This window comes from Electrophorus electricus, chromosome 11, assembly GCF_041902795.1.
Source record: "Electrophorus electricus isolate QZ-2024a chromosome 11, ASM4190279v1, whole genome shotgun sequence".
NCBI classification, from domain to species: Eukaryota; Metazoa; Chordata; class Actinopteri; order Gymnotiformes; family Gymnotidae; genus Electrophorus; species Electrophorus electricus.
In genome coordinates, this window is record NC_137507.1 from 399,296 (window position 1) to 418,665 (window position 19,370).

Genomic DNA, 19,370 nt, shown 5'->3' on the forward strand with positions numbered 1-19,370 from the left:
TGGACAAAAATAAATGTTTTGACATTGCAGAAGCTTGTGGAAATGATGCAACAGTGAATGCGTGCTGTAAATCAAAGCTAAAGGCAATCCAATAAAATATTAATGTGTGACCTTTTTTTTGGCCAGGCAGTGTATCTTGCTAGTACTTAGTTCATCCCCCTTCTGCCTTCAGAACTGCTTTAATTCTTCATTGCAGATTCAACAAGGTATTGGAAACGTTCCTCAGAGGTTTCAGTCCACGTTGACATGACATCACAGAGTACCTGCAGATTTATTAGCCATGATGTGAATCTCCTGTTCCTCCACCAACTCACAAGGGAGATCTGGTGACTGTGGGGGTCATTTGAGTCCAATGAACACCTCATCATGATCCAGTTTGAGTATATATAATGTGTGTGTGTGTGTATACACACACACACACACACACGTGTGCACACAGAAAAAGAAAGTGTTAGAACTTTCAAATCTATGAAGGAAACACTTGCTGTAGAAACATGTTAATTTAAATTTGGAAATACATTTTAATTTAAATAAAGCCAATCATACAGCAACCAAATATCTGTAACTGAAATATCAAAAAAAAGTCCACAAAATTGCAAATGTAAATGGAATTATTGATTGAATTTTAATTTTATTTTTGAGTTCAAACTTGCATGTTTGAGTGGAATATTTCAGTTCAAGGTTAGGGTTACATTGCCATATTGCACATTATTTTAACTTGGTACTGATATGCTTCCATAAGAACTAAGGTCTCTCTCTTTACTTTGAAATTAATTACAATAAAATTATTGCACATTAAAAATAAATTATAAAAAAAAGAGGTTTTAATGAAGGACTTTAACATACCTACACATGCTATTATAGAAGGGGCAGCTGGCTCCACTACAGTGTCTAGTAAATGCCTGGCTCTCTCTCTCTCTCTCTCTCTCTCTCCCTCCCTCCCTCCCTAGCGTCCTCTACCACGTCCTCTGCGACCCATCGTCAGCCTCAGCGGCGAGTGAGAGTAGAATGGCCTTTGGGCTATTCTCGAACAGTGCAGCTCTGTTCTGCGTCTGGCCCTTCTTCACCCAGTGGCCGTAGATCTTGAAGGCGCAGGCGTCGATCAGCTTGCGGATGGGCTTCACTGCATATGGGTCACTCTTCACTACCTCCTTGGTGACAGGCTTCGCCCGCCGATAGTTGCAGTAAATGCGCATTGCAGCGACAACCGTCACACAGAGCACCTGGGAACCAGTTACTGAAGCTGAAAATCACTCACACACGGACAGATGAGTCTGTTCAGGCAAAAGAACCCCAACATCCTGACTGAAGTTCCCTTCTCTCACACAGTGAATATTCTCTTATCATGGTGGGCAATATTACAGTTTCTTTACCACTGAATGTTTATAAGTGTTGCAGCCAAAAAAACTAGCTGGAAACTATGAATTTTCAACCTTTGAACATGTCTGGCATGGTGCCCCCTGTAGGGTGAGGAAGGTATAGCAGGGACAATGTGCATTCTGCTACCTACCCTTCAGTCATAAACGCTTTGTTTATTTATTTGGTCTGTGTGTACCACAGTGCAGACAGAGTCGTGTGTTTTAATGCACTGTGCAAAATAAATAAACTAGTTCAAATAATGAAGGATGTGGTGTTTGCCCTGGGAGCTGGGGCGTGGTGTTTGGGGTTTATGTGAGTGGACTGCGCCGCACCTTGAACCTCTTGTATGGGCTGAAGTGGCGAACTTCAGCGATGACGTACTGCTGGAAGAACGGATGGTTCAGTGCCTCGACTGCAGTACAGCGATGCTCAGGATTCACCACTAGCATCCTGGAGATCTGAACACAAGAGAAACGGCTTTCACCTGCTTCAAAGAAAACTAGTGAATAAGGTAAATTCTGTGAATGGCCAGTAAAAGTCCATGTTTCCTGTCCAGGTCGTGTGTCTGTACCGGGTCCAGGTCATATATCTGTGCCTGGTCCAGGTCGTGCGTCTGTACCGGGTCCAGGTCGTGCGTCTGTACCGGGTCGTGCATCTGTGCTGGGTCCAGGTCGTGTGTCTGTACCGGCTCGTGCGGCTGTGCCGGGTCCAGGGCGTGTGTCCGTGCCGGGTCCAGGTTGTGCGGCGTACCTGGTCGTGCATCTGCGCCGGGTCCAGGTCGTGTGTCGTACCTGGTCGTGCGTCTGTACCGGGTCCAGGTCGTGCGTCGTACCTGGTCGTGCGTCTGTGCCGGGTCCAGGTCGTGTGTCATACCTGGTCGTGTGTCTGTGCCTGGTCCAGGTCGTGCGTCTGTGCCGGGTCCAGGTCATGCGGCGTACCTGGTTGTGCATCTGAGCCGGGTCCAGGTCATGTGTCATACCTGGTCATGCGCCGTACCGGGTCCAGGTCGTATGTCTGTACTGGGTCCAGGTCGTGTGTCGTACCTGGTCGTGCGTCTGTACCAGGTCCAGGTCGTATGTCTGTACTGGGTCCAGGTCGTGTGTCGTACCTGGTCGTGCGTCTGTACCAGGTCCAGGTCGTGTGGCATACCTGGTCGTGCGTCTGTGCCGGGTCCAGGTCGTGTGGTGTACCTGGTCGTGCGTCTGTGCCGGGTCCAGATCCTGTGTCGTACCTGGTCGTGCGTCTGTGCCGGGTCCAGGTCCTGTGTCGTACCTGGTCGTGCATCATACCTGGTTGTGCATCTGGGCCAGGTCCAGGTCGTGTGTCATACCTGGTCGTGCGTCTGTACCGGGTCCAGGTCGTGTGTCTGTACCGGGTCCAGGTCGTGTGTCTGTACCGGGTCCAGGTCGTGTGTCTGTACCGGGTTGTGTGTCGTACCAGGTCTTTGACGGTGTCGGAGCGGTCATCCCACTCTGGGGACATGAACTGGTAGTTCCCAGCCAGGATCATGCGAAGCATGAGCATTTGTTTTCTGTGCCAGAAGGGAGGAGATCCAGCCAGCAGGGTGTACATGATGACGCCTGCACTCCAGCTGTGGGCCAGCACATCACTTCACACTCACCCACGTACCCAGGCAGCGTCTGTTTGCCAGTCCCTACAGCTTCTCAACATCACACTCTCACAGATGCATGTGAAAGTCTGGGAACCTTTGGCCAAATTAAACATCCTAACACACAGTTACTCTCCTTCATAACAAAAAGTCTACATCAATGTGGCTTGTACAAAAGTTTGGACACCAAAGCAGTACAAGGGGTCAGAGGTCAGGATCAATGTCTCTGAACTTCACAATTGTAAGTTCAGCTGAATCATATTCATGCTTTATAAGTTCTCTGACTCTTCAGACCTTGTGCCAACACTCAGAAGCAGTGGGGCCAAAGTGTTTGGGCCCCACAGTCCCCTGACCTGAGAGACCTCAAACATCACATGCATGCACAATGACCCCAGAATACCTCAGAACTTAGAGACCTTCTGCAAAGAAGACTTTGGGAAATCCAACTACAAGAACAGGAGGACTTATCTGGCTACAAAAGACTTTTGCAAGCTGTGATTTCTGTCACATTTGACTCTGTAAAGTACCCAAACATTTGCACATGCCACATCAAAAACTTATGTTACTGAAATAATAAAATGATTGTTCTTTTATGATTTTGTTTCATATTCTAGTTTGTGTATGATAGCATTACTAAAGTAGCCTGTAATCTCAGTGTAATGGCCTCTGTAGGTTTACCATGGTCTATTCATCCAGCGAGATACTTTTATAATTTAATAACTCCACTAAGGGCATCTGAGGACAAGAAGCCGATTATTCTGGTTTAATCCTGTACTGAGCACAAAGTGATACATAAAATATACTCATCAGTTTAGGGGAGGGCAAATTACATCTTTTTTTAAAAAAGGGAAAATGTCCTCTGAGATACAAATGGTGTCAAACTTCAATTTACACAAAGACTGAATAATTAATATTTTGGATATAATGGTGGTAATTTCAAAGATTGGAGGGACAATTACGCCATCCCTCTGAAACCTGAATAAAAAGTGGACTGTGTGTGTGTAAACCAGTCATTCTTTGGAAAGCCTCAAACGCAGGTTATCTTTAACCTGCACTAAAGAACAGGAGCAGATGTTCTCATCTACTAACTCAAGTCTGTGTCTTTATTTCTTATTGGATTTAAAATTACAATACCAACCAAGAGAGGGATTTACGAACCACAGGACGAAGGAGACTAACTGTCTGTTAGGATCTGAGGTGTTTGATGTCTAATCAGATACAGTAGTAAACAGTGTTTAAACAGTGTTTACTACTTCTCAATAAAATAAATGGTATCCTTTAGCCAAGCCAATGTTCACCTACAGTTCTATGTCCTTTCTAACATGACATGATAACAGTAAGAGTTCTAGGGGACGAAGTGGGGACGGCTTACATGTCCACCGCTGGTCCGTATCCTGAATGATGAGGGTCCATAGAACATTCAATGATCTCTGGGGCCAGATAACCTGGGGTTCCACATACCTCTGCAGAGCAAACAAACAAATAAAGGCTTTAACACAAAGAAGGGACTCTGTTATAAAATACTGCAACTTATTGTTGTTCTCAAACTATTACTTTTATTCACTTTTCTTTTTCCTATGACAGCTAATGATTAAATAAATGATTACTCAATATACAGATGAGGACTTTTTTTCAAATCATCAGGCTTAGAACCTCAGAAACCCTTCTACACACCAAACGGTCAGTTACTGTCCTGCAAGTTTCTCTTGGCTGCAATGGTTCACACTTGAGCAGGTCTTTCTGCAACACTGCTCTGTAGTGTTCAGTTCTTAAAGCACAGGGAAAGAAAAATCCAGCAGAACAGGTTATAACGGAACAAAGGCGGTTTACCATGCAGTTTCTGTCCTGGTGCAATCTGGATTGCAAAGCCAAAATCAGTTAGTTTGATGTTCATGTTGTCGTCTAAGAGGATGTTCTCTGGCTTCAGGTCTCGGTGGAGAATGTTCTGGGAGTGGAGATACCGGACCACTTCCAGAAGAGCACGCATAATCTTCCTGCAAAGGGAACACCAGCGGCAGATGTGAACATACAGGACATCCATCACGATGCCGACGGCTTTGAGCTGATACATATGCATCTCACCTGGTCTCCTTCTCACTTAGCGTAACCTTCTCAGTGAGGTAATCAAAAAGCTCTCCTTTCTTCATCCTGTCACGAGAATAAAATCTAATTTTTCTGTTCTTGTGTATTATGACAATATTCTATAGCATGAAAGGTGATACATTTCCATCCTGTTTGACAGATAATTTACTCACAGGTCAAAGACCAAGAAGAAGAAGGCCTTGGTTTCATAGGAATCCTTCAGCTGGACTGCAGAAACCAGGAGCACATGAGCCATAAAGCAGACGTGAACAATGACAAAGTTAAGACACAAATTTCTGTAAACTTGTAAAAGTCAGAGCTGTGTGAAGACTGGGACATCTTTATGATACAAACACAAAGCTCAAATGAATGGTGCAGACTTAAACACACTACTGAACACACTACTGAACACTGAAACATCACTCACTGATGTTTTCTTGTCCACACACTTTCTTGAGGATATCGATCTCCTTCAAGGTTGCGTTCCTGACCTCTTCTATTTCTTGACTGGTCATTTTGTCGGACGGGGTTATGTCTATGATCTTGACTGCATACTCCTGGGTCGTGCGTTTATTCACACAGCGGCGGACCACGCTGCTCACCCCCCTGCACAGCACAGTAGAACGTAAACCTCACACACTCAGCAGTCCCCAATGTGTAGAAGATATACAACACTGTCAGATTATCATGTGATAAACAGCCTCTCCATAATTCTCATGTTTTCACAATTAAAACCCCTTAGGAGAGGACAGCATGTAAATCACACATCAAATGGGAATAATTAACCCAGTCACATAATTCTCAGCACAAACAAAAAAAATCTATGAGATAATGACTTTCACCTCCACGGGCAAAAGTACACGTGAGCGTTGAAGGGTTTGAGAGAGGAAGGTATCCACAGGGCTCTGGGCCAAATATAGTCAACATGACATTATTATTACTCGTATCGCCCGTCATCACCAAATATAAACTGTCAATGTCAGCGTCACTCATAAGGAACCCGAGAGGTGGGACGTAGTAAATGGAGAATGGAGACATGTTCCCCTGTCCCAGTCCACTGGAGATACCCACTGTGATGAGATTACATAATCTTATTATGTAACCCCAGTGTTGGCTAATTACAGGGCAGGGATGCCATGTGTCACATTAAACATCCACAAGAAATTATGATAGGGCATGGAATTAAACACTCAATAATAATATTTGATTTTTTTTCAAATAAATTTGAGTTAAGAGCATAGACTGTATATACAAGTATATATACACTGTCTGTCTGTGTGTGTGTGTGTGTGTGTGTGTGTGTGTGTGTGTGTGTGTGTGTGTGTGTGTGTGTGTTTCAAGTTTGGTTTATTCGTCACATACATAGTCATACACAGTATAACTCGCAGTGAAATGGTGTGTATATATAGTTACGAATAATCAAATCTAGGCAGTGTAGTCTCCTATGCACCTGTCCTTTTGTCCTTATATTTACTGTTAAAAGTGCATTTTTTGTTAAACACATCAGCAGTACCTTCCAAGAACCTCTTTTGGATCATATTTGTCATAGAAGTCCTGAGCTGCTGCCCAGTCAGGAATCTCGTCTTCTTTTGCCATGGCTACTTCACAGATTACCTGAGGAACGTGGGTTACAACCTTGGTGGAAACCAGACACAACAGTGTGTTTGTTCATCATTTCCTCTCAATGACACTGATCGATTGATTGGTTACACCTAAGCAGACGTTTTCCTATAGACATAAGAGTTGCTTCACACTTTTTTTTTTTTATATTCCATCAGTACTGCTCCAACCTCAGCACATATCATTTTACAAACCCATAATTATTTATAACAAACCAAATCTCACCGTACAATTTTACTCTCAGAGTTTGTCTTGGATTTGATCTGTCATTCAGTTTTCTTGCACGGTTACACTGGGAGCATGTAGGGTTAGATAGAGCGCTAGTGTGCCCCCATGTGGACAGTTTGTGCATCGCCTGCCACTATAGGTTTGGGCTAGCCATGTAATAAACACAACCCGTTGTCTTCCGCGAAAATATTGTGAACTCTTAAATTTGATCAGTTCAGTTTTGCATTGATTCTTTATCTGTAAGATAAAGTAAGATTCCCTATAAGAGAATTTTGTAGACTGCAGGATTGTCAAACGTGTGCCAAGATGAACCGAGTACACGAAGAAATTACATCGAAAGCATCGTGGATCGAAAAATAAAATGTAGGTTGCAAAGTAGAGAAATACAGCTACACCACCACACATTGTAGATTACACCTGATTAGCGGTTAACATTCAAAAGTGATGGCAGAAGCTGTCTGCATGGCCGAACGGCCATTTAACAGTTTGCTGTACTCGGCGTAACCGTGGAGCTTGTAGGCCGTATAAACCGGTTCATTTTTTTTTTATTTGCCGGTTGTCGGTTTAGACTTCGATATTGCGGCGTTCGCCCCTACGTGATGTCAACTTACACTGGCGAACTCCGCTAAACCAGCTAGCAATATTAATACAATACTATTATTCATGGTTCACAGACCCAAAGGTATAACGGTACGTTTCTATAAGAAAACAGCACAAACCTTTGAAGCATCTCTAGCTCTGCGTGCAAGTCAGTCCATGAGCTGAGGACCTGAGCTTACCGAAACCCCGGACACACACCACAGGACGGAGAATGTCAGGACCCAAAAATAAAAGCTCCTTTAGAGATCCAGAAGGTTATTACCGCTCCAACAAACCACCGAGATCCAGCCGGATCCAGAAGCTCACTGTAATTAGGACACCACTGACCAGTTCTTTATGTGGTTCAGTCGTATTCATTTTGTTCGGAAAAACACGACATTGAAATGTTGTTACAATTCATTCGATGAATTTAACTCATTACTATATGTCACAGTTAACTATAGATCAAAGTTATAGACAGAATCAGTTTTAATTTACAGCTTCGAAGACCAAGTCAGAAGACTAACTCAGAAGGGTTAGGTCTTTATTGTGGGTTTTGTTACACGCAGACAGTGATACAATATTTGATGAAATCTCAAAATACTACACGTTAATTATGATGACAAAATATGTAACCACAATCTAAACGTCAAGCATAAGATCTGAATGATTATTCAGTGCTTCCATCAGAAAAATGCATGCACATATTAAACAACAAGCCTGTCAGCCAGGTTTTTTTTTAAACATTATAACCACTGTGGACGTAGAATTATTAAGGTCAATCTCCAGTCTCATGGCAACCCTACAAAAAAAAAAGAAAGAAAAAGTTTACACGTACGTGTGTGTGCGCGTGCACACCACCATTCCACATTCAAACCGCCACTGGACTCAGTACAACCTGTTGTTTCTAGCCTGCATGCACTCACCTGACTTCACCTGGTGGTCCTGCCCTTTACAAATGAGGAAAATTAATAAAGACCATCAACAGGGAGGAATGTCACTCTGGTTCTGGATGGAGTGAGGCCAACAACCTTACACTGCAATACTGTCTAAACAACCTGCTTATGAAAAGTGAAATAATCTAGTTGTTTTTTAAGAACTTTTAATGTGCCACACTGCTGCCTTATCATTCATCATGAATATGAATATTTAGAGGTATTTGGACAACTACAGTAGCATGACAGATCCTGAGAGATTCATTTTCAATAAGAACAGTCCACTGTGAAGTTGTCACACCTCACAGCGTCTCACACAGGTTTTATTTCTGATTGCCTTTGTCCTGGACTAGGATGATCTGGACATGGAGCAAAAAGCAATGCTGGATTCCAAAGCCCATGATGCCCAGTACAGCATATGACCTACAGCACACATGATGTCTGAGCTACATAAAGCCTTCAGAAAACATATTAGCTACTAAAGGTTGAACAGCCTTGAAATCTTTATATCACTAACAAGTTACATTTTCAATATGTTCCAATATATTCCATAAAAATCCAAAATTAGTTAAATTAAGACAGTATTCTTTACTGAAGTGAAAGGCAGTTATCTGTGAAATTACAAAACAGTAAGCATGGTATTTTCTGGCAAAGTGCTTCATGTTTTAAAATAAAAGTTTTCCTTGGCTTCCTGAGTCACAATAGACTGTTCAAAATATCATTAGAATATCATATTTTAATATCATATCACTGCACCGTGTAGGTCAACTTTGGCTCTTTCATTTAAAAGAACCCTAAATCCCACACCACAGGCAAGAGAAGCACTGCTGTCACACAAACGTACCGTTGGAGAATTTGCACTCTTTAAGCACTTCACTGAACCCCTCACAGAGCTTGAGGTCACTCTGTGTCTGAGCACACTCCAGGAACTGCCTCAGCTCATAGGCGCAGGCATTCTGTTGCGTTGACCCTTGCTGGTAAACAGGCTGTGACTGGTAGGGCTCCTGGAAGACGGATCACAACTTTTACTTGCATTTACTTCTCACACACAAACATGTGAACAGCAGCAGCTTAGAAAACAGAACTTAACATTTAAATCCATTAATCTCACACAGAACAAAAACAGTCCCACTTGTCCTGTTGACAAGCCTGGCTGTAACACGGCAATTACAACAGTTAGCCCCAAATTGACTTTAAAACGGTTTTCCTGAGATGGATTAAGCCTACACTTAGTCCTTAGCTAAATATTACTGGTATTATATAATGATCTTAAGAATAAGGTGTTAAAGTCCCTTTAAAATCCATTCTGTGTCCAGTTCAGACTCCACATTAAGCCAGCGTGAGACGTGTTTACCTGGTAGGTAACGTCAGGCCTGGCTGCCTCTGAGTGCCCACCACTGAAGCCCCCGGTCATGGCATGGCCTATCGTGTGGCCCACAGCAGAGCCAACCGCCACGCCTGCCGCAGTGCTTGCCATCTGAGCAAACATGCCTGGCTGCTTGGGGGCAGCAGCAGGGGGCGCCACAGCAGACGGAGGCGGATGGGCTGGTGCGTAAGATGGTGCAGGTGCTGCCCTGGACACTGGTGGAGGGGGTGCTGGCCGTGAGGAGTAGCTGGGGTAAAGAAGACCCAAGGGCACGAGTCATGGTTTGCTCATGAACACAATGCTGTTAAGTACCACGTGACCATTGTCACCTGGTCGCACAGTAACCGAGTTAAAACGACAATGCGTTAAACAAACGCTGTACAACGTATAGCTATATCATTACTAGACTGCAACGTTAATGTTAACTAGTTTTCAATATATAGGTTAGTCCTGCTAGCTAGCTAATTATGCATGTCCTTAACTTAATAAGTTCGACCACACATTGCTAACCTGCTTCTTTTACTCATGTTTTATGACCTCACCAAAGGCCGACATTAGCTAACGCATTACATTAGCTACATTACACTGACCCAATTCAGAATGGCCAGGATAAGGAAGCTAACTGAGCTAACCGCTACAGCTAACGTGTGCCGCTTATGAACACAGCGTTAGCTATAGCCTTACCATGCTAGCTAGATTACCTTGGAGGAGCCATCCTCGAAGTTCTACTACGACTTCCTCTCGGCATGTTAAATATGAAGAGTTTTACTCTCGCGTAGAGACTCTTTATTGAGTGTCTTCCAGCGTTAGCCGAGCCGCTTCACCGTTCCCGAGCGTTTCTGCTTGACCTTCGTACTCGCTGCTAACGCAGATCTCAGAACGAATTTGCTATACTGGATAGTAAGATACATCCGGGGAATCTTCTAGTCGCGAGTAACTACGTCACGTCTAGTAGTGTATTACGTCACTCAGCGTTTATTGAATTCGTTCAATCTTTCGGGAGCTAGTTTCACGAAGTTTACCAAAAATTTCTTTGTAATATACAAAATAAAGAAGGCATATGAAACAACACTTCCAATTTATTTTCTGATTATACAAGATTCCAAATCCAACAATAATCAAAATAATTTTTGCTTTCGATGTTTCAGTCAGTATATTAAACTATAATATGAATATACTCATTGTATTTCTAAACACACTGTTACCTAAATTTGCTTATTGGTCAAGATCGTTTCCCCATACAAGTTATGTGACTTGGTGAAGTTCCTCCATCTCAAATCAGAATAAAGACAGGAAAGTGAATACAAAGTGCTAGTAAAGATGTGCAACATGGTTGCAGTGCAATGGGTTTGTCAGGGGGCACCCAGGTTGTTGACTGGAGTTGGGGGGGGGAAGCTTGTGGCAAGAGGTTTGTCAGGACAGACCTCAGCCTCTTGCCAGAGGGAAGTGTTTTGTAGATGTCATGTTGAGAGTGTGAGGAGTCAGTCATGATCTTTCCTGCTTGCCTCAGTGTTGTAGCAGGTCAGCAGTTTGCAGCCCATCACCCTCTCAGCAGAGCAGATGAGCCACAGTCCACCCTGGTCAGCAGCAGCAGTGTATAACACTGATGGAGGACATGAAGATGGACTGATGTTAGTGGAGAACTGCACCACCATCAGCAGCTTTGGCAGGATAGACTTCAACTGCCACAGGATGTTTGTCCTTTACCATGTCCGGTGACATAGCTGTTCTGCTCCCACTTGAGGTCACTGGTCATGATGGATCCCAGAAAGATTCCAGTGTCAACTAGTGTCTCCCAGAGTGATGGAGGCAGGTAGGGCTGCAAACTTTCTGAATTAAGTCATCAGTCTCCCCTATAAAGGGTCATGCTCCAGGTGGATTTGGTAAAATCATGATACTAGTTCTTCAATCTCCCCCCCACCATTAGGCAGACTCATCCAATCAGAAGTGAGCCCAGTGAAGGTGGTGTTGGTTGGAAAAAACAAATGTAGTGTACAGGGAGAATACATTCTGGTGGGGAGTTTGTGCCGATGGTCCAGGAGTCTGAGACATTTTCTCCCCGATTTATGTGCAGCTACCTGTCAGTTAGGTAGTCTGTGATCCACCAGCGAATGGAGTCAAACACCTGCAGGCGGGAGAACTTGTCCGGCAGCAGGACTGGGATGACCATTACAAACAGACCTGAAGTCCACAGAGAGAATTCTGATGTAGGTTTCTGCAGAGAAGTGGGACAATGATGGTTTTGAAGTATAATAGCATGAGGCACATGAAGCACTTCATGACCACATTGTAACATTTTAGCAGGGACAAGGCAAGAGGCAGAATGCAAACACAGGAACCTGAACAAGGGAGGCAAATAAAACAGGGACATGGGGAACACAAACTAAGCAAATAAATCAAACACCCACAACTCCACACATGATCCAACTTACCAAAATAACTGACCACATGGGAAACCAAACACAGGGCTTTAATAACCAAGACAATCAAGCACTAACCAGACACAGGTGAACATATGAACAGGGAGAACCAAAACAAAAACTGGAATTAAGGAACAGATGAGGGACAGAGAAAATGAAACCAAGAAACGGAACAACCAGGAAGCGAAGGAAAACAGACATGACAGGGAAACCAAGGAAACAGGGATGTCAGGAGAGTGGCCAATTGTTACACACAAAGGTCAGATTGACAGGCCTATAGTCGTTATGCTCTGTGGGCCAGGATCATTGTAGATGTTTGGAAGCACATGACACATCTCCAGTAAGGTGGTATAATGTCTGTAAACACTGCAGACAACTGGCATGGTGCTTCAGAGTGGAGGGAGAAACTCGGTCCCATTGCCTTTCAGGGTTCTGTCTCTTGAATAGCCTGCTTACATCCCTCACTGAAATGAAAAGAGTTGTTATTGTGTTGGTACTGGGGATAATGGGAGTATCAAGGTGGCCAGTTGAGTGGTGGCCCTGCACTCTACTTAGGTGAAAGAGCTGGAGATGGGGTCTGGAGTCAGGGGGATATGTCAGAACTGTCATTTTCTTTATCAAATCGGCAGTAAAACTCATTCAGCTGGTCTGAGATCTTCCGTTATACAGTTCTGGTTCTGGACTGGATTCTTGATACAAAAACAGTACGTCAACATTGTTCGAAGTACTGATATGACAAACACACCTCAGTAATTATACAGTGTCTTAATTTTATACATTAAGTTACTCAGATGTTACCTAACTTCCAAAATAAAAACACCGCAGTATGGAGGTGGGGGTGGGGAATAGGATGATTCTAATCACCTGTGATTTACACCCTAAAAGTATTAGAACATTAGGTTGTTGTTGTGTTTAAATTGGGGTCTCAAAGCCCTGGCAGCACCCCTGGTCAGAACAGCAGAGCACAGGCTGTTATGAGACATTAGTCACAGACAAGTCAACCCAAACAAGCACTGGGTGCAGTCCAGTTAATTAATTTCGAGTTTAGCAAGTATCAAATGTTAACTAGTTTGAAACAACATGTTCTATTACGGGTTTTGCTAAAGAGCATTTTACAAGGATATACAATTAGTTACCTTGGACCTCTTTGTTTGCATAAATCCTACACGGACCAAATTTCCTAGAAGAATCTATCAGGACTGGTGTTCTCAGTTTGGTCCTTATACAATATACTGCAACTATTTTACCTGATTACCCGGGCTAGGAGCAGGAGCCAAGCAAAACCAGATGGGGGGAATTTTGGGGACTAGGTTATGTCAAGGCCCAGGTAAATCCAATATAGAGTACTTTTATTTGCGTCCGGCTCAGGAGAATGTTATGAGGGAAAAAAAGGTTTTTTTAAATCCCTTTACTGCAAATTTCGTGCAACGTTTACATAAAGTTACCAAAGTCTAAGAACTTCAAGAAATGTGCAAAAAAATCGTGAAACTCTGTCAACGAGTAACAAATGAGGTTATATGATAAGGTTACGTGATGTTGTTACGTGATGATATTATATGATGAGGTTACATGAGGCAGCGATTTCAGCCAATGCCTCGGAGTGACTCGAGATCAGTTCCTTCTGTTCAAACTCCCTCCCACTGCGATTTGCGCTGTACAGGCCACAGCTAAGTTAGCCGTTTCAGCTAGCTAGCTATTTTGTTATGGTTAATATAGCTAACCTATTAGTTTAGAATACGATACCGTTGCTTTCTTTGTGTGCTCTGTTTAATGCCATTTTCGAAAACTGGATATTGTAGCTAACACAAAGAGGTACGTGTGATTGTTGATGTTGTCGCTTATAACCATTGCACGCTAACTAGCTATTTATCTGGATATTTATACAGTTAGGTTAGCTAGTTCACTTTACTCATCTTGACGGTCGATAGCTAGCCGCGCTGGATATCATTGTTTATAGCTAGTTAGTTAACACTATCTATAATTTATGAAGTCACTGCCTACATCTTTTCAGTGGAGAAATCAACGGAATTAAGGTAGCTAGACGGAAAGAAACAGTCTATTAGCTAGCTATCTTAGCTAGAGTAGCTAATACTACCATTACTAGCTAGTTTAGCTAATTGCGTGTATTTATAGCGAGCTAGGCTACGTTACCTCTGTTGCTATTATTCAGTTGTTTATTGTCATGCCGATGTTCATTTAGCTAAGCAACATTACAGTAATCAACATGTAATTAACTGCTTAGGTTAGATAGCTAGAGAAATTAATCAGTTGCTTATTGTAACACGCTTGCTAGCACAAGTAACCAGAAATTGACAAGCGTGATAAGATAACGAAGCAATTTAATGAGGATAAGCAATCTTAACAACTGAATATCTAATAAGTTTGTGCGTTTAACTATGCGATTAATGTCAGTTAATGTCGAATAACAAGCTAGCTAGCTACTCAAGTCTCTAACAATAACCTCTTGCAGCGTGTTTAATATTACGGACTTTGACATTAATCGTTCAGTTACAGATATATAAATGCTTTAATGCCCTCTGTATTTTCAGATAACGAGAGGGATGTCGTACTACTCGTCGTCCTCTCGCGGTTCCTCGCGGAACCTGGAGTGTAAGGTCTACGTCGGAGATCTAGGCAACGGAGCAGCTAAGGGCGAACTGGAGAGGGCCTTTGGCTACTACGGTCCGCTGCGCAGTGTCTGGGTGGCAAGAAATCCACCTGGCTTCGCCTTTGTAGAGTACGAGGACGCCCGGGACGCTGAGGATGCCGTGAAAGGAATGGATGGAAAGTACGCGTAATAGTATTTGTAATCTGTAATTGATGTATTGAATATTTTATCACAGAGGACAAGGAATTTAGCACAAAACTCAAATATCAAGTATATGTTTAGAGCTATGCTAGCAGAAGACGTAGGATATTGGACTGTACATGTTCCAATAACACACCTGTTACTCATTCTACTCCACATAACACAATTCTCAGGGTTCTCTGCGGTTCTCGGATTCGTGTGGAGCTCTCCACTGGCATGACTCGGAAGAGCCGATATGGCCGACCTAGCCGTCGTCAGTTTGACCCAAATGACCGATGTTATCAGTGTGGAAACAGGGGCCACTACGCCTACGACTGCTATCGTTTCAGTAAGAGAGGCCGTCGCAGCAGGTACGAAGCTTTCTGCTCAGTAGCGAACCTGCTTTCCTGGGTGAAGCAGTTCCTTGTTTATTAAGGACTAATGGATATGATTGTTTCAAGAGTAACTTTTCCATTCTGTGTGCCTACAAAGGTTTTTCAGTTTGGTGCACCTTAACGCAAGATTATTTAAGTGTAGTGCATTTAAACAGCTAAGGCCCTAGAAGTCCTCCTGCATATTTTAGTATGTATCCACCAAGCTTTTGTGGAGCCTGTAACACTACAAAGCTGTTGTTTGTGCTACAGGTCCCGGTCTCGTTCGCGCTCTCGCTCCAGGTCGAGGAGCAGACGCAGCCGCTCACGCTCTCGAAGCCGCAGCAAAGACCGGTGAGAACGTTTACCACTTCAGAGCATATAAAACAACTTTGTTATATTTAAAAGTTACCATATATGTATAGAGGAATTTCGGTTTAGGGAGATGTGTGTATATATAAACTTCCCGATATAAATATCCAGACTTCAATGTTGAAAAAGCATTGTACTACTACACCGGTGTTGCTATTGTACTCTACTAAATAAAGGTTTTCTTTGTCTGTATTGTTATAGGAGGTACCATTCTCCATCTTATTTGAAACGCAGGAGCAGGTACGTGGTTGGAACAGGGTGGATAATGACTGATTGTATGAGCACTGGCATATAATCTCTTGTACAGAAATGGTTTGAAATTGATGGACTCGATTTTATGCTCACGTATTTGTATTTCGATGTTTACGTACAAAAGGTGATTTAAAAAAATATATATATATATTTTTTTATATCTTAATTATTGTGCTTGACTAAAAGGTTAGGTTAATTTCTAGTTTATGAATAGGCTAGGTAATTAATGGTTTATTAATAGGTTGGATACTAGTTTATTAATACGTTAATTGCTAGTTGGACTTGAGGGCACCTCTAAACAAACACAACCAACAGAACTCAAGGTATAGGTTTAGTCAAAACTATATCTGCATATTGCATTCTATCTGTTGGATAAATTAGGGCTAAGCCTGGCAGTATTTGACTGAAACCAGTAAGTAATATATTTGTCTTCTTCCTTTCAAAATAATGAAGGTCTGGCTCTCAAGCCCGCTCTAGGTCCCGAACTCCCGTACGGAGGTACGATATCTGCCCGTCACAGTCAGTGTCGGTCTGTGGTGGTGATTGGTCCTTTTAATGTACTCTGGGTCCTGTTTGGCTTTTGTTTTCTTACAGTCGCTCTCGATCTCGCTCAAGATCTGCGTCCCGCTCCAGGTCCCGCTCCAGGTCCCGCTCCAGGTCCCGCTCCCACGGTGCTAAGGACAGGTAATTCCTTTGGTCTGAAGTAGTGTGATATCTCCTTTTCTCTAAATGTAATTGTATCTTCTCAATTACTGAATTATGTTAAAGCTTGTTCTTCACTACTGTTTGTTACTCAGTTTAACTTGGTGGATTAGCACATCTCCTAGCCCCCAGTTACTAAGTGACACGTATATGAATTAAGACAGATTAGGTGATGAGGCTGTTCAGAGGATGGACAGTGTGTCCTTGTCTTAATTGAGAATAGCCCACAGTACATCCACGACTTTCCCTGGAAGTGCAGCTTCCTGCAGAGGTAAGCCAGTCCCGTTAGCCTGTCTACACAGCTCCAGCCACGGCTTGACAACCTTTCGACGGAGGTGGACGGAGGAAGCCGAGCAGGGAGGGTAAAGAGTGAGCAGCATCAGATAAAGATTGTCAGCCACTCCAGGAACGAGAGCTGGAGCACTGGCTCAGCCCTCCATATTTAAATTCCTACCAAGTGCCTGAAGTGTCATTTTCCTTTGGCGAGCACCCAGTCTAGAATGACTTGGTCAAGAGATGCTTAGGTACAGCAACAACTCGCATGCATTCCTTATAAACATAGACTCGGAGAGCCAGTACTGTGCTTAAGGCCTGGGCTGTAGAGGTAAGGTAATGGGGTAATACTGGAGGAATCATCTCTCTTCTACCTTAGATCCAGCCTCAGGTTGATTAGCTGCAGTTCATCCATCCAGGGTAGCCAAAACCCCCACTCTTCCCTCCCCCCTCCCCCCCCCCCAAAAAAAGAGAGAAAACAAACATTTTTAAAAATCTGTCATTATCAGACTCCGGTGACCAATTTCTGCAGGCTGTTCTTGTTTTTTTCTAAAGAGTGTGGGAGTCGGCGCTCAAGCAGAGACCAGGGCTCTCATCTTTGCCGTGTTAACCGTCCTCCAGGAGGGTGACTAAAGAGCTTACCTGAGATCAGCCTCTGCCACGCTGGTTTAAAGGGGTCGTCCGACGCACATTCTGACGGGACGCATCCTGCGCGTACACAAACAGTTGTTCCACCCACCCCACCCCACTCCCATCCCAGAACCCCATGCACTACTGCACACCAGAATGCTGGGCTGAGAGTTATGGGCCCCCCCTCCCTCCAAAGCTCCAACTTCTTGTTTAGCTTCTGAGAAGGGTGTGTGAGAGAGAGGAGAGCTGACGCGAGATCAGACTTCAAGACCCTCCGAGTGTGTCTTCAAGTTCTAGCATCCGTCGCTTCTCTGTATGTTGTTTCCGCCACTGTCTTCAAAGGTAACCAAAACCCAAGAGTTGATGTCCTTCTTAATGTGAGCCCTGGTTGTAGTAAACCCACTTGTAAAAAAAATCTTGATATTGAACGTATGCAGAGCATGCGCTAATTAACATCCCTGGAGAGTGACTGAGAGACTGTGAGGAAGACTGCCTGTGAATGTGACATGACATGCTGTGTGTGTGTGAGAGAGAATATATTTACGTGTGTGTGTCTGAGTGCGTTCATGTGTGTCTGAATGTGTCTCTTTCAGTGTTCTAACCCTGGTTAATAGCACTTCTGTTGTCTCACATGAAGGAGATATGAGTACTGTAGTCTTCCTGGTTGTAGTGTTAGATGAGAGTGAATGAATATTTTAGTGTAGGTGGGTCTTGTTCCATCTAGTGCTCTTGGGCTCTGAGCTGGTAGTGTCACTCCTCACCCTCACAGTCTGCAGAGAGAGACCTGCCTAAAACAGGTCTTAGTTGTACAGAATTTCACATTACATTGGTCTATGTTCCTTCTCAGGTCTTCTGTAGTTTTGAAAGATGCTGGTCTTTGTGGTAGACTTCCTTAGAACAGCTAACCATTTTTTTGGTTCTTGGAATCAGTGAGGTTTCACAGCAAAGACTCCACTGTTGTGAAATCAGACTTGTCTTTACACAGGAATGTAACTTGGTAGATAATTGTGAGAACAATATAATGTTCAAACAAGCAAATGTGCAGACGATACGATGCAGTAAATACTACAGTGAAACGTAGACCACACACACCACCACACATTAAGGAAATGACGCCTCAACCCTTCTTGGGCAGGACAAAGTACCAGCGCTTGTCGTGTAGGGCAGGGGCGGAGCTGTGATAGGGTTTGAATGATGAGGCTTTTTGTTTCATTTGTTCTCTCCTCTGAACTTCTCTCTCTATCTGTTCCAGTCATTCCAGGTCCCCCAGCCAGAAAAACAGCTCCACCCCAGCTGAAGACTGACTGGAGAAGAACCCCACACCCCAAATCACTCACTTATCAGCCTGCTTAGTTTGATTAGTTTTCTTCTCTGCCTTCACCACATGAAAGTGTACCTTATGCCATTTGATGTTTCACATTTGTTCAGTGGTATTCCTGTGAATTTTAGTTTACCTAAAAACCTCCACCAGTTATACTTAAAATGATAGTTTAATGGGAGAAACGTTTTTGCTGCTTCTTTATTTTGAATTTTGACCTTTTTCTCCTTACACATTTATTGTAGCAGGTTTAAAAGGGCTGTGGTGAATTTGTTTTCTATCTGTATAGAAGGTTTACACTGGAAATGAACAAGAATGGAATAAAGAATTGTGGCAACAACACACGAGGAATCTGAATTACAAGTGAGATGTCTACTGTGGGATTGGGAAGGGAATTAAACTATTAAAGAGTTGCACATTATCCACGTTTGCGTGAAATAAAACTAGACTGGATGCGTACGGTGAA

The 19,370-nt window shown here is 43.3% G+C and overlaps 3 protein-coding genes across 8 annotated transcripts; 1 reads left to right on the forward strand and 2 right to left on the reverse strand.

The window, feature by feature from the left end:
- Nucleotides 1-950: 950 nt before the first annotated feature.
- Nucleotides 951-7,833, reverse strand: phkg1a (phosphorylase kinase, gamma 1a (muscle)). 2 transcript variants are annotated; one of them, XM_027021693.3, is made up of 10 exons: nucleotides 7,618-7,830; nucleotides 6,564-6,685; nucleotides 5,478-5,656; nucleotides 5,224-5,278; nucleotides 5,051-5,116; nucleotides 4,799-4,962; nucleotides 4,341-4,431; nucleotides 2,797-2,950; nucleotides 1,692-1,817; nucleotides 951-1,223 (listed from the first exon to the last, which is right to left on the reverse strand). In XM_027021693.3, exons 2-10 carry the CDS (start codon nucleotides 6,644-6,646, stop codon nucleotides 957-959), a joined length of 1,185 nt encoding a protein of 394 aa, XP_026877494.2. In that variant the 5' UTR covers nucleotides 6,647-6,685; nucleotides 7,618-7,830; the 3' UTR covers nucleotides 951-956. The 2 variants fall into 2 exon arrangements, with proteins under 2 accessions (XP_026877494.2, XP_081579112.1); XM_081722986.1 differs by lacking the exon at nucleotides 6,564-6,685 and having other exon boundaries at nucleotides 7,618-7,833.
- Nucleotides 7,834-8,004: 171 nt separating this feature from the next.
- Nucleotides 8,005-10,688, reverse strand: chchd2 (coiled-coil-helix-coiled-coil-helix domain containing 2). The gene is made up of 4 exons (XM_027021696.3): nucleotides 10,480-10,688; nucleotides 9,767-10,025; nucleotides 9,257-9,416; nucleotides 8,005-8,279 (listed from the first exon to the last, which is right to left on the reverse strand). The coding sequence occupies exons 1-4, from the start codon at nucleotides 10,524-10,526 to the stop codon at nucleotides 8,269-8,271; spliced, it is 477 nt and encodes a 158-aa protein (XP_026877497.1). The 5' UTR covers nucleotides 10,527-10,688; the 3' UTR covers nucleotides 8,005-8,268.
- A 3,100-nt stretch (nucleotides 10,689-13,788) lies between these two features.
- On the forward strand, nucleotides 13,789-19,246 carry LOC113584660 (serine/arginine-rich splicing factor 7-like). Of its 5 annotated transcripts, none has more exons than XM_027021721.3 (8): nucleotides 13,790-14,010; nucleotides 14,748-14,986; nucleotides 15,181-15,357; nucleotides 15,631-15,711; nucleotides 15,931-15,969; nucleotides 16,435-16,479; nucleotides 16,576-16,665; nucleotides 17,512-19,246. In XM_027021721.3, the coding sequence occupies exons 2-8, from the start codon at nucleotides 14,760-14,762 to the stop codon at nucleotides 17,564-17,566; spliced, it is 714 nt and encodes a 237-aa protein (XP_026877522.1). In that variant the 5' UTR covers nucleotides 13,790-14,010; nucleotides 14,748-14,759; the 3' UTR covers nucleotides 17,567-19,246. The 5 variants fall into 5 exon arrangements, with proteins under 5 accessions (XP_026877525.1, XP_026877522.1, XP_081578817.1 ...); XM_027021722.3 differs by having other exon boundaries at nucleotides 13,791-14,010; nucleotides 18,839-19,246; XM_081722690.1 differs by lacking the exon at nucleotides 13,790-14,010 and adding an exon at nucleotides 14,108-14,231.
- Nucleotides 19,247-19,370: the final 124 nt, after the last annotated feature.